This window comes from Agelaius tricolor, unplaced genomic scaffold (genome assembly GCF_023055355.1).
Source record: "Agelaius tricolor isolate 1412-34295 unplaced genomic scaffold, bAgeTri1.0.p SCAF_18, whole genome shotgun sequence".
NCBI classification, from domain to species: Eukaryota; Metazoa; Chordata; class Aves; order Passeriformes; family Icteridae; genus Agelaius; species Agelaius tricolor.
This window is the reverse complement of record NW_027269278.1, coordinates 863,842-876,703: the sequence shown is the minus strand read 5'-3', so window position 1 is coordinate 876,703 and position 12,862 is coordinate 863,842. Positions and strand designations below refer to the sequence as shown.

Genomic DNA, 12,862 nt, shown 5'->3' with positions numbered 1-12,862 from the left:
TCTTCTTTATTATGAAACATAAGGCGCTTTCTCGAGAGCCGGTGGCGCAGGGAAGCGAGCGCTGTTTCGGGGCGCTAAAGCTCATCGGCTGGGAAGGTGAGGACAGAACGGCGTGTGGTGCCTGGAAGGAGCCCTTTTTACTACGGTGAATAAATTACAGCTGACATTAACTTCACCTGGGACAGATGGGAGCTACCGCTTTTCAGTTTAATAGGGTTTCCGAAGCTAATGAGTCATCACCGGCTCCACCGAGTCCCCTCCGCTAAGTGATAGGGAGGTATTTTTTCTTTACACTATCCTCAGAACAGGAAAAAAATAGCCTTTTGTTCCAAAGCCAACACAAAATACCTATGTTCAGATTTCGATATAAATAATCGAGGTTTTATATAATTCCATATTAATAGTGCCCAAAATCTCGATGCATAAATAAATTAAAGTATTAACACTTCTTACAAAAAGTGACATATTTCCCTTCCTAGTGGAACATCGACACAAATATACAAGCGGCTCCTCTCCGCGCCGGCCTCGGGGAAGCGGCTCCGGTCGAACCCGATCCCGGTGACAGCCCCGCTGGCGCCACTCGCCGCCCCGCCACCCGCCCCGTCGGGGGAGCCGCGGCCCCGGGGCAGGGGGAGCCGCCGACCGCGCTCCGCGGGCCAGTCCGCTGCGTGCCCCGTCTGCTGGGCTCAGACGAGGGAGGTGACCGGGGGGATCTTGGCGCTCTCCTCCTCCCAGGGCTGCAGGTTCTGCAGCGCGAACAGCGACGAGTTGTGCAGGCACAGCGGGTCGGGCTGGATCGACTCGTTCAGCGACTTCTGGAAGGCGTCGTGCTGCAGCTGCAGCATCAGCCGGCTCGCCTGCTGCCGCTCGGCCTCCCGCTCCTCCGCCGTCTGCCGCCTGCCGGGGGACACGCTCAGCCCGCGCCCGGACACGAGGCACGCTCCGCCCGGGACTCCGCGGGGAGCGGCCGGCCCGGGATCGGGACCGGGGCCGGGGCCGGCCCGGTGGTCGCGGGAACCAGGCAGGGCGGCCGGCGCGTCCTTCCGGGGCCAGGCACCGCCGGGCGGCCACCGCTTGACCGACAACGGAGGGACTGTGGGCGGCGGGAAGAGCCTGGAAACCCGCCGTTACCCAGTAATCCCGTTTCCAAATATTCCCCCTTTTTCTCCCAACACTCCCTCGATTTTTTTTTTCAAATTGTTTCCCCGTTTCTTCAAAAAATTCCCCGTTATTTCGAAGAATCCCTCGTTTTTACTAACAATCCCCCGTTTTCCGAATGGGGGACTATCGAAAAAGAAATATATAACGATAATAACAATAATAATTATGATAGTATTATAATAAAAATTCACCCCAAACGGTTTGCCTGCTAGCAGCTGGCAAGGGGGGCGACCCCGGCCGGAGCGGGACTCGCAGGGCGGCGGGCGGGGGACACCGCCGGGGGCAGCGGCAGGACGGGGCGGCTCCGGGGGCACGGGACTCACCGCCACTTGGTGCGCCGGTTCTGGAACCAGGTCTTCACCTGGGCGTCCGTCATCTTGAGGGACTTGGCGAGGGCAGCGCGCTCGGCCGAGGCCAGGTACTTCTGCCGATGGAAGCGCTTCTCCAGCTCGCAGATCTGCACCCGGGAAAAGGATGTCCGCGGTTTCTTGCGCTTCGGCGGAGTCCGGTTCTGGTAAGGATGCCCGATCCGCCGTGTCACGGTGAAGGGCGTCAGTGCCGCCGCCGCTGCCCGGGGGGGAAGCACAGGGGTCAGCCCCGCGCCCGCACGGTGCCGGCCGCCCCCCCCGGGCCGCCGCTCTGCCCGCCGGCCGCCCGCGCCCCGCCGGCCCCCGGAGGGACCGTGGCTCCCCGGGGTCCCGCTTCCACCTCTCATCGAAGAGCTACGGAGACGACCGGGGCCCGGCCGCCCCCCGGGTCGCCCCGCGCTATCCACGCCGTGAGGAGAGCGATTTTTCGCCTCGCTGTGAGCGCGGGGAAGGGAAGCATCCAGCGGCCGCCTTTGCTTTTATTCTTACTCGCATTACTGTTATTATTTCGTTTTATATTTTTTATTGGCCCTTTCGTTCGTTGTCGGGAGCCGGCTCGCGCGCTCCGCCCCGGCGCCTTACCTGTGAACCTGTCCTTGACGAAGCGCCTGCTGCTCTCCATCCAGGGGAAGTTGAGGCTGCCCAGACTGGGCACGGCAGGCATGGCCGGGATGGCGCTGGAGATGGGCGGCGGCACGGCCCCGGGGATGGGCCTGTGCGCCGGCACCCGGATCACGCCGGCCGGGGCCAGGCTGAGGTTCACACTGTACGATCCCGAGTCCTCGAAGGGCGCGGCGATGGCCGGGAAGGGGGCCGGCAGGGCCGGGTAGGGCGCACCGCCGCGGCCGCCAGGGCCGCCCAGGAAGGTCGCACCGTCGGGGCCCCGGGGGGGCGGCGGGGGAGCACTGTCCTGCTCGGGGCTGTTGAGGATCTGGTCGATGCCGAAGCTGATGGGCTCGTGCTGGTGTTGGCCCTGCGCCGGCCCCGGCGGGTCCATCCTCGGCGGGTCCATCCTCCGCCACCGCCGCCCTCGCGCCGCTGTGGAGGCGCCGCCACTCGCGCTGCGCTCGCGGCCCGGCCGGACCCGCCGCCGACACCAAACTTTGCGGAGCGCGCGCGCGCCGCCCCGTCACCGCCCGGGGGCCGCCGCGCGCCCCGCGCCGCGTGCGCCCCCGCCGCCGCCATTGGCCGCCGCCGCCCGCCCTCCGCGCGCCCATTGGCTGCCGCCGCCCCGCACCGGCCTCGCGCCCGGGCGCGGGGGCCGCCGCCGCCGCGGTGACATCACAGGGGCGCGCGAACAATGGCCCCGCGCGGGGCGGGGGCGGGGCCGAGGGCCGCACGTCGGGGGCCCCGGCCCCGGCCCCGGCCCCGGCCCGGGCCCCGCTCCACCACGGGCCCCGACGGCCCGAGGAAACCCTGCGAGGCGGGACTCCGTCCCTGCAGCCCGCGGCTGCCCAGGCCCCTGCCCCGACGGCAGCGCGGAGCGGCGGGCCGAGGCCGTTCCCGGGGCCGGCCTGGGGGGCGGCCGGAGCCCTGCAGGGCGAGATTCCGTTTGGGTTTTATTTATAGAGCCCGGCGCGGCTGCCGAGCGCGCTGGCAGCCGGTCCCTGACGGCCGAACGGGACTCAAGGCGTTAACAATTAAATAACGCTCGGTGCATTTACTTAGTTCTCTCTTATAAAGGGAAATGAAAACAGGGAATAGAATTTCCCTCTTAATAGAATGTAATGGCATTTGATCAGCACCTGGCAGGGCGAGCCCGGGATGCCGGAGCGGTGACAGGAAGGACTTGATTAGTTTTTAAACCTTTGTATTCAATTACCGCAACGTTCCCAATCGTTTCGCCGGCAGCGGCAGCGAGCGGGACGGACCTGCCAGGCACAGGCGCCGCGCTCGGAGCCCCCCGGCGGCACCTGCGGGCCCCGCTCCGCGCGGCTCTGCTCCGCGGCGGCCCCACGGTAAAAGAGGGTCCCGGTGTGCCTTTTTTGAGACCCCCGTGCTCTGCACGGCTCGCGGGGTTGGAGTAGGCTCCGGCCCCGACGAGGTCCGACGGCCGCGGCGAAGCTGCCGCCCGGAGCTCTCCGGCGCGGGCGCTGACGGAGGCGCGTCCCGGCCCCGGCCGTCGAGAGCGCCGAGGGACACCGGCCCCGCCTTGCCCGGCGGTCATTAACGCGACCAGTAAACGCCCAATCCCCCGGCGGGACCGCCGGATGCCACCCGCGGCCCCGGGCGGCCCTAATCGGATTGTCCCCGCTCGGTGCGACGGGCAGCGGAGCCGCCATCAGCCGCCGCTCCCCGGAGCGGAGCTAATCCGATTGAGGCGATCCCGCAAGCTGCAGAGGCCGCGGGCGCAGCGCCCTCGGGGCCCCGCTCTGGGCGGCCCGGCGGGGCGGGCGGGAGGCGACGGGGAGGGGGCAGAAGGGAAACGGAGAGGGGGGAAAAAAGGAAATTAAAAAAAAAAAAGAGAGAAAAGGCAACCGGTGGAGGATAAATAAATAAATAAATAAATAAAGTGCCACCCAGTCCTGGATCAGGGCAGGCTTTGTTAGAGAAAATTGCAGCTCGATCTGCATAATGGGAGCTCAGGCTGCCCAAGGCGATCTTTTTATTGCGTGTGTGTCTGCTGTTATCAATTTTGTGAACGATTTCACAGGGAGCCTGGCAGACTTGAGCTGGAATAATATGCAAAGATGAGCTTTGAATAATGAATGATGTGCTTTTAAACCAATTCCAAAGTGTCTGTGATAGTACAATATGAAAAGGGGTGGTAAGTAATAGTATATTTAAAAGGCACTAGTATGTTTTTATTACTATATTTAAAAAGATATCTATATTATTTTTGTGAAATGGATAATATATCACAGAGTCTTTGATAATCAGCTAAACAATACATTTTTCTTTGAGAAAACTCTCCTGGTTTTACACAGTTAAATATAGAGTATCAGCGTACAGCTCTGTAACGCTCAGCTACCTTATTAAATATTAACGCTATTTTAATATTAGCTTTTAAATTTAATATGTTGACGTTGTGTAGTTTTACTTTAATTATGTTTTATAATTAATAACCCCGGACGTATGGTATCCTTAAATGCAGCTCTCCCGCAGCCGCGCCGTCTCCCTCGCCCCTCTGCGGGCGGGGGGCGCGCAGAGCCCGCGCAGAGCCCGCGCAGAGCCCGCGCAGGGCCTGCATAAGCCCTCACAACCGCGAAGAGCCCGCGCAGAGCCTCCATAAACCCTCACAACCGCGCAGAGCCCGCGCAGAGCCCGCATAAACCCCCTCACAACCGCGCAGAGCCCGCACAGCCACGCATAGCCCCGCGGCTCCTCCCGACCCAAAGTCCGCTTGCGCTATGGCAGGTGAGCGCTCCTTGGCTCCGTGCCGGGCTTCCCTCCCGGCCCCGCTCCGGATCCGCGGCCCCGCCGGCGCGGCCCTGCTGCGAGCCCCGGCAGTGCCAGGGCCGGCCTGCGGGGCGGTGCTGCTGCGCCGCTGGGAGTGCCCACCGCAACCCGGGCTACGCTGCAGCCCATCGGGGGGACTGAGCCCGCTCAGGGCTGGCTCCAGCGGCACAGAGAGGCAGCGGGACCCCCGGGCAGGCGCACGGCACCAGCAATCAGGCAGCTTCCCATCACAAGGAGGTGAGAGACCCAGCTGGGCTCTGGCCAGGCCCCAGCCATGGCACAGTAAAGCATGGCATGGCCTGGCCTTGGCCCTTGCATGGAGTGGCACAGAATAGCAGAGCCCATGGCTGTCATGGCACAGTGAGGCAGAGCATGCTCGGTGCCCAGCCTGGGAGTGCCAGCCACGAGCAGGCAGCTGCAGGTGCCTCTAACCCAGCGCACGGGCAGCAAGGGCTGGACAGCACCAGGGGACAGAGCCGGGCAGCACCCGGGGACAGAGCTGGACAGCACCAGGGGATAGTGACAGACAGCACCAGGGGACAGAGCTGGACAGCACCAGGGGACAGTGCTGGACAGCATCAGGGGGACAGAGCTGGACAGCACCAGGGGATAGTGACAGACAGCACCAGGTGACAGAGCTGGACAGCACCAGGGGACAGAGCTGGACAGCACCAGGGGACAGTGCTGGACAGCATCAGGGGGACAGAGCTGGACAGCACCAGGGGATAGTGACAGCACCAGGGGACAGAGCTGGACAGCACTAGGGGATAGTTACAGACAGCACTAGGGGATAGTGACAGACAGCACCAGGTGACAGAGCTGGACAGCACCAGGGGACAGTGCTGGACATCACCAGGGGACAGTGCTGGACAGCATCAGGGGGACAGAGCTGGACAGCACCAGGGGATAGTGACAGACAGCACCAGGTGACAGAGCTGGACAGCACCAGGGGACAGTGCTGGACAGCACCAGGGGATAGTGACAGACAGCACCAGGGGACAGAGCTGGACATCATCCGGGGAGAGTGCTGGACAGCATCAGGGGGACAGAGCTGGACAGCACCAGGGGACAGAGCTGGGCAGCACCAAGGGACAGTGCTGGACAGCACCAGGGGGACAGAGCTGGACAGCACCAGCGGGTGACCACTGGAGCCATGCAGGCTCCAGGAAGGGAGAGTTCTGGAGGTGTGTGGGAAGGCTGCTGTGGCATTGTCATTCCCTGTGAAATTCTGCTTTCAGAATTTCAGGTAATATCGTACAGGTATTAACAGATGTGGAGCCAAGTGTGTGATGCTGGCAGAGAGGAACACGGTGCAGCCCTGTCATGCTGGGGCACAGCTCCCTGGGCCTGTCAGGGACCGTGGCTGAGCCAGCTCTGCCAGGACGCCTGGGCACAGGGACTGACCAGGTCTGGAGAGTGCTGCTCCCAGGCACCTGCAGAGGTATGGGAGGTATGATGGGCCCCCCTGGGTGGGGACAGAGTTAAGCAGGGAGAAAAGCAGCTAAAGCTGTGGAAGAGGAGTGACCACTCCCTGTCCCACTGGGCAGAAGAATCCCCTGTCCAGTCTGTCACTGGGAGTCACTGGGGACAGAGATGTGGCAGCTCTCTCACTCATGCCTGAAACCCAGAGCTGCTCCCAGGCCTGGCTGCCAGGAGGTGACAAGAAGGGAATGTGCTGCAGCCTGTCATGGTCACCAGGTTTGGTAATGGTGTGCACAGGCATTCCTCAGCCCTAGGAATGTCCTCAGGATCAAAACAATGAGGGGCCTGGAGGGAGGGTGTCCTTGCAGCACCATGTCCTCGCAGGACCCTTATCCTTGCAGGACCCCCACCATGTGCCTGACAGTGGCCAACACCACCGTTCAGCTTTTAAAAAGTGCTTCCTGTAGCAGGAGATAATCAAACCACGTGATGAGCACTGCAAATAACCCCCTGCACCAGGAAGCAGTAGCAGATGCTGAGATGTTCCTGCTGTATCTCCAGAGTTCCTGCTGTGTCTCCTGTCTTTGGCAGCAGCTCTCAGGCTGGGCAAGGCCAGTCCTGTTCTCCACAGCCTTTTCTGGATGGATATTGCTGCATAAACCCCATATGGTTTGGAGTGATTACACAACTCATGTGGAATTCAGCACGACAGAGGACACACGTTGCTTTTCAGCCATAGCCCTAGAAGCTTCCTGTGCAGCTGGTGGGTGATGCTGGTGTTCATGCAGAAGAGGGACATGTGTGATCTCTGTCCTGGCATGAGCAGGGGAAGGGGAACAGGACAGCCAGGAGCAGCTTATGTGCTGCCTGAACTCTGCCTGTAGCCAGATGTGCCCAGCTGTGGAGGGCAGTGGCAGGCAAGGGCTGAGGTTTGTGCACCAAAGGGGGATGTGGTCCTGACCCTTGTACCTTCTGCAGGGCTCAGTGAGACCCTGGGGGTCCTCCTGGTCAGTGATGAGCCGCCCTGAGTGGGGCTCACCATGGCCAACAGGCCAGCAGGCCCCAGGACAGAGCAGAGGCCTGGCTGCCCCATGCCAGTGATGGAGCAGGACCCTGGGTGCCAGCTGTGGCTGTGCTCTCATGGGGCAGCACCTGGCTCAGGCACTCAGCTCCTGGCTCTCAGCAGAGCTGACAAAAAGCCCCTTTTATTTTTTAACAAGGGTTAAATCAGCTGCTCTTTTTCTGAGGGAAGGGCTCCAATGCTGCAGAGCCAAAGGTCATTCCCCTCTGCCCCTTCCTTTGGGTTTGGAGGGCTGTGCCCCTCCTGCCTCCCCTCATCCCATGAAGGCAGAGGGGAGGGCAGGGTCATGGAGCTCTGCCCTCAGCAGCCTTTTCCCCATCAGAACAAGGGATATTCCTTATACCCCAAGATGGAGGAGACACCTGCCCCATAAGCCAAGGTCCAGACACACAGGCTCCAGCAAAACTCCCTGTCCTCCATGTCCCAGTGGGTGGAAGCAGTTAAACCCCACTCAGAGAGCCAATGCTAACAGGTTCTAAAGCCTCTGACAAATGAACATTCCTTAGTGGTTTCAATCCCCGTTCCAAAACACATCTCTGTGGGGTTGGTAACCTTAACTGTGATATTTAAAAAGCCAAAACTTTATTTCAGTTCAGAATCCATGCATTGTTCCACAAATGGCTGAGACTAGATGAGAAGGGGAGGCTTCAAGGGAGGTGCTGGGGAAGGAGCTACCCCTGAAAGGGCAGAGGGTGATGGGCAGATGGGGCTCCATTTCTTTCTGCCATCTTTAATAAAATCAGCCTGTAGTGAAGCTGACGGGGAACATCCTATTATCGTGGACAAGCCCTGAAAGACGCAGAGACATCTGGTTTCTGGGAGCAGCAGTGCCAGCTCCAGGTGAGGGGGAAGGCAGGGAGGTACCACAGGTCAGGGATAAGCCTGGGGAAGCAGCTGCTTTCTTCCTTCCTTCATTCCTATATTAAATACCAACATGCAGCTGCTGCCAGGTTTTTATACTAAATATGACTTTTGCTGGGCAAATTACATTAGGATGGATGCCACAGGTATCCATTAAGGTTTATTTATTGTGATACCATTTGTATCTCATGCTTATAAATAACTTATGTTATAGCTTTTGTTTGTAGAAATGTAACTTACATATTTTATTATGCTTTCTGTAAACCTCAAAAAGAATTTTGTCAAAGCAGTGCCTCTTAACAGCAGTCTACACCCTGGTACATAAACCTATAGCAGCATTATTTTTTAATCTGGTGAGGAAGCGTGTTATCCCGCTGCAGTTTGAGAGGTTCGCTGTCATCGTAAACTCCTTGTGCAATAAAACATTAATGAAGCCAAGGAATTACCCTGGAAGGTGTGCATATACTGGGGCTGAGCTCTTCACAGCCTCCTGTGCAAGCAGGGCCCATATTCAGTGTGCTCAGCCCAGTGCCTGCCCCAGGCAGCAGAGCCCAGCCAGGGCAGGCTCTGGCTTTGTTCTGACTCACACAGGGATGGGCACTCACCTGAACCTCAGCAGGCCCTGCCTTGCTCTGCGAGGATATAAAACACAGCTGGGGGACAACCAGCCCAGTTTTACAGTCCCCAACTCTCTGCATTGCTAGACAGGCTCACTTTGCTTCTTTGTGAGGAAATTGCTTGGGCTCTGAGCGGCATCTCCCTTTGACATTCCCCATGCCATGGTTTCCACTGTTTTTAAAGGAGAAAAAAATTCCAGGGCCTTAAGGCAATTATGTCTTTTCAAAAAATGCATAAGGCATTACACATGCTCCATGGATTTCTGTAGCCTCCATGGATTACTGCAATCTCTGTGGATTACTGTAACTTCCATGGATTTCAACCTCCATGGATTTCTGTAGCCTCCATGTGTCACTTTACCTCCACGGATTACTCCTCAGATGCTCAGCATTCCTGGAGCTCAGAGCCTTTGGCTGAAATCCTTTCTTGAACTGAGCTCAAATGTGAACAGCAAACTGATGAAACACCTTCCTTCCAGCTGTACTTCCTGCCGTTTGAAAATGTGCAGAAAAGTAACAATTGCAAAGAAGAAAACTGGAAAAGCCCTGTAAGAAATACAGGTGTGAACTTTTTCTCCCTGTTGGCCACAATTAATAATTCCCATTCTTATCTAAGAAGTGGTGAAATGTTATTGAATTCACAAATGTCAGCAAACATGACAAATATGTGAATTTTTTTTTTCCTTAGGTAAATTATGGAAAACTCAACTCAATCCCAAAGCAAGTTTGTAATTGCACATAGTAGCTTTTCCACATAATACACTGAGTTATGGTTTAAGAGGTTCTGATTTTTATTAGGTCTTCCTTCAATTCATTTTGCATCTCCCCAGCCAGCAGAGCCCCTCCTGCCCAGCACAGGACACCCACTGCTCCCCAGTGTAAGTCTCTTTTTTTTTTTTTTCTGCAGTTTTGGATAAACTTTATGCTTTGTAAAGGGTTTTAACACCATTTTTTTCTGTGGTTCTTTTTTTCCTGATTCTAAAGACCTGGAAAATGTGTTCTTGTGAAATAACACATCAGTACTTCACTAAGTCATGCTCCATCCTCTCTTATTCCACTCTGTGCAACATTCAATTTTCTTGCTATACTTATAGCCTAAAAATGCTTGTTTTCAGTCTTCTTTGTGGTCCTCATTGTCATTAACCACCTGTGCTACAAAGAAATATAGAACATATTGCAGAAAAATAGTTTGAAAAGGTGTCATATAAAGTTTGTACTGGCTTTCATCTCATTTTCAAACAAATGTGTCTTCTAGAGTGAGCTTAGAGGTTTGAACTGATGAGATATTATTTACTATTATGTACAGAACTGAGAATCGTGAACTGACACAAATTCAGAAGGAACACATATTCTTTTTTCTCTAGTTATACACTATTTTTACACTGTTTCATAAAGCGAAAACAACAGGATTATAAATTTTGATAAGAAATGCTGAAAACATTCTTCAAAGTAAGGCTGGTTTTCCATTGTTTTCACTATTATAAATCCTTACATTTAGGCTAGAGATAGAAAAATGAAGAAAATATCTTAAAAATAGTTTTCACAAGAGTAAAAAATCTCTCTAACAATATAACAGGGTCCTGGCACTTTCCAAGAGGGTTTATCAGTCAGTTCTCCGTTTCCAAAGTCCTTGTCAAATCATATCCACACCCTTGGGATTGGAGGCCCCTTTGCACTGCAGAGCTTTGGCCACATCTCTCCAGCATGCTCTGAGTGACCTGGAAAAGCAGACACCAAACATTTGGTTAAAGGAGACCTTACTGTGGGAGATACATTGTGAGAGATGGTAAAAATAGAAACTATAATGTGTATTAAATTGAGGGAAAACCAGAGGAAGACTCACCAACAGAATCACCAGGTGTCCTCAAAAGCCAGTTCTATGACATGAAAGTCTGGGCATAGCAACGTGTGAAACATTTGAGAGCCAGCAGAGAAATGACTGCAGCCAGAAGCTTTCCCACCTCACATGGCTGAGAAATGTCCTTCCTCCCCAGCCTGCAGCAAAGGGCTCCTTGGGATGTGCCATGGAGGCCAGCCCCACCTTCCCCCCTCTGGAAGATGCCAGAGTCCAGCCTGGCTGCTGAAAGGTGGGACCAGACCCCTCTGGCACAGCACAAACACACAAACCCCCCAGCAGCTCACCACCTGGGGGGTGGGGTGTGAAATCTGTCTGCTAACATCACCTGAGACTGAAGGACACCTCAGAGCCCAGACATGAACTCCTCCCCTGGAATGAGCACCTTGACTGCTGTTTGTCCCAACCCAAATCTGTGTGTTTGGTCAGATGTTCCTGCCCACGGCAATGGGGCTGGAACTGGCTGATCTTTAAGGTCCCTTCCAACCCAAACCATTCTATGATTCTATTTTTTCAAAACCGAAACACCAAAACAATCCAAAACCCACACAGAAACGATTTAAAGTACCAGATGTGTCTGCACTCCACATTTAGAGTTTTTCAAATGTTCTTTGTCTGTTGCCTCTATGCTCTTTGCTGTGATTGTGTCAGGCTTTGCTGGCTCACAACAGCCAAGCTAATAAAGTCTCCCCAAAACAGCTCCTGAGGGCTCCTTCCTGCACAGGACTGTGGGGACAGGTGCCTGCAAACTGATGGGATCTCAGCAAAGGTCTCTTTGCCAGATCAGAGGCAATAATCCTGCCTGCCTCCACTGCATGGGGATGTCTGGAGCAGTGGGGTGAGCTGGGGCTTGTGTGGAGGTACAGGATGCAATTAGAAAGTTATTCTTTATCCTAGTCCTATTTTTTAATGATTGTGCTTATATTCTTACTAATGGAAATTGATTTCTGCTCAATTTTAAGCATTTGCAGTTAAAATGAGCCTCCTGCTTCACAGAAAAACTAACAGCCACCAGGGCTGAGGTGAAGTGGGACCAGCAGTGGGTGTTGGCCCCTAACCAGCTCCAACTCACCCTGGAGAGGTGGCAGCAGCATCCTCGAGTACTTCTCAAGCCTTTTTAGGGTGGTGCCAGTTTGGGCCATCTGCTCTGGGCTCTTGGGAAGCTCAGGCATCTGCATCACTTCCTGTATTTCTCTTCCCATCATATTCTGGCACAGTTATAGGCTACTTAAAGCAGAACTTTTTAGCACCTCACAAGAATGTTGATTTAGCTTAGAAATATGAAACAGGAGGGGACTGTACAGCTGCCCACCATCCTGCTACCACAGCCAAGCAAGTCAAATAACCCTGTTCAGCCTTTATTACATTGGCTGTGTCAGTCACAGCCTCAGTCATGGCCCTGGGCATCAGCACATCCCTGGGATACGCACTTATACAGACAATTATTCAGAGGTTCATTCTGATGAACCTGTGTGCACGTACCTGGCAAGGTTCCTGAGCAGTCTGATATTGCACTCCAGAGGAATATTACCTGTATTCCACAAATTTCAGGTGTGTAACAAGAGAACTTGTTAAAGGCAGGCTGAGAATCAGCTTTTAGGATGCAAAATGTAGTAGACTTTTGAAGTTAATGTAACTTGTAGGGTGTCACACAGAGCATCAGAAAGCACAGAAGTTTGGGATTTGTTTGCCAGATTTTTAAAAAAACCTTTAAAATATTCAAACTGGTTTAAATCTTAAACAAATCCCAAATTAAACACACATCATTATCATCAAAATTACAGTTGTCTGTACATAGGCAAAAATATGGGATGGTGAAAGAAAATGTAATAAAACTGTAACACTAAGGCTAAGCCCTGACAACTCCACAGTTGTGGAGGGAGTTTTTGGCTTAATGTCTCCTTGGCAAATTTCATGGCCCCAGGACAGTTCCTCTCACAGTAATACCCTGTGTCACCATCTTTGCTGCCCCTGCAGCAGCACTGGGAGCAGAGGCAGCAGCTGATCACAGCTGGGTCCTGGAACACCCAAACCACTCTGAACATCCCCTGGGAGCAGGCATGAAGGATGCAAGACCTGCCTGCACCAAACCCCAAAC

At 55.0% G+C, this 12,862-nt stretch overlaps 1 protein-coding gene and 1 long non-coding RNA gene across 3 annotated transcripts in view; both read right to left on the bottom strand.

Annotated features, from left to right (window-relative positions):
- Positions 1–686: 686 nt before the first annotated feature.
- On the bottom strand, positions 687–2,541 carry TLX3 (T cell leukemia homeobox 3). Its single transcript, XM_071443725.1, has 3 exons — positions 2,112–2,541; positions 1,485–1,728; positions 687–897 (listed from the first exon to the last, which is right to left on the bottom strand). The coding sequence occupies exons 1-3, from the start codon at positions 2,539–2,541 to the stop codon at positions 687–689; spliced, it is 885 nt and encodes a 294-aa protein (XP_071299826.1).
- Positions 2,542–8,439: 5,898 nt separating this feature from the next.
- Positions 8,440–12,862, bottom strand: part of LOC139597546 (uncharacterized) — a 45,406-nt gene continuing 40,983 nt past the window's right edge. For both annotated transcript variants that reach the window (XR_011681641.1, XR_011681642.1), the window contains one exon: positions 8,440–10,627. This is a non-coding gene — a long non-coding RNA (uncharacterized lncRNA). The remainder of the gene's footprint in view (positions 10,628–12,862) is intronic.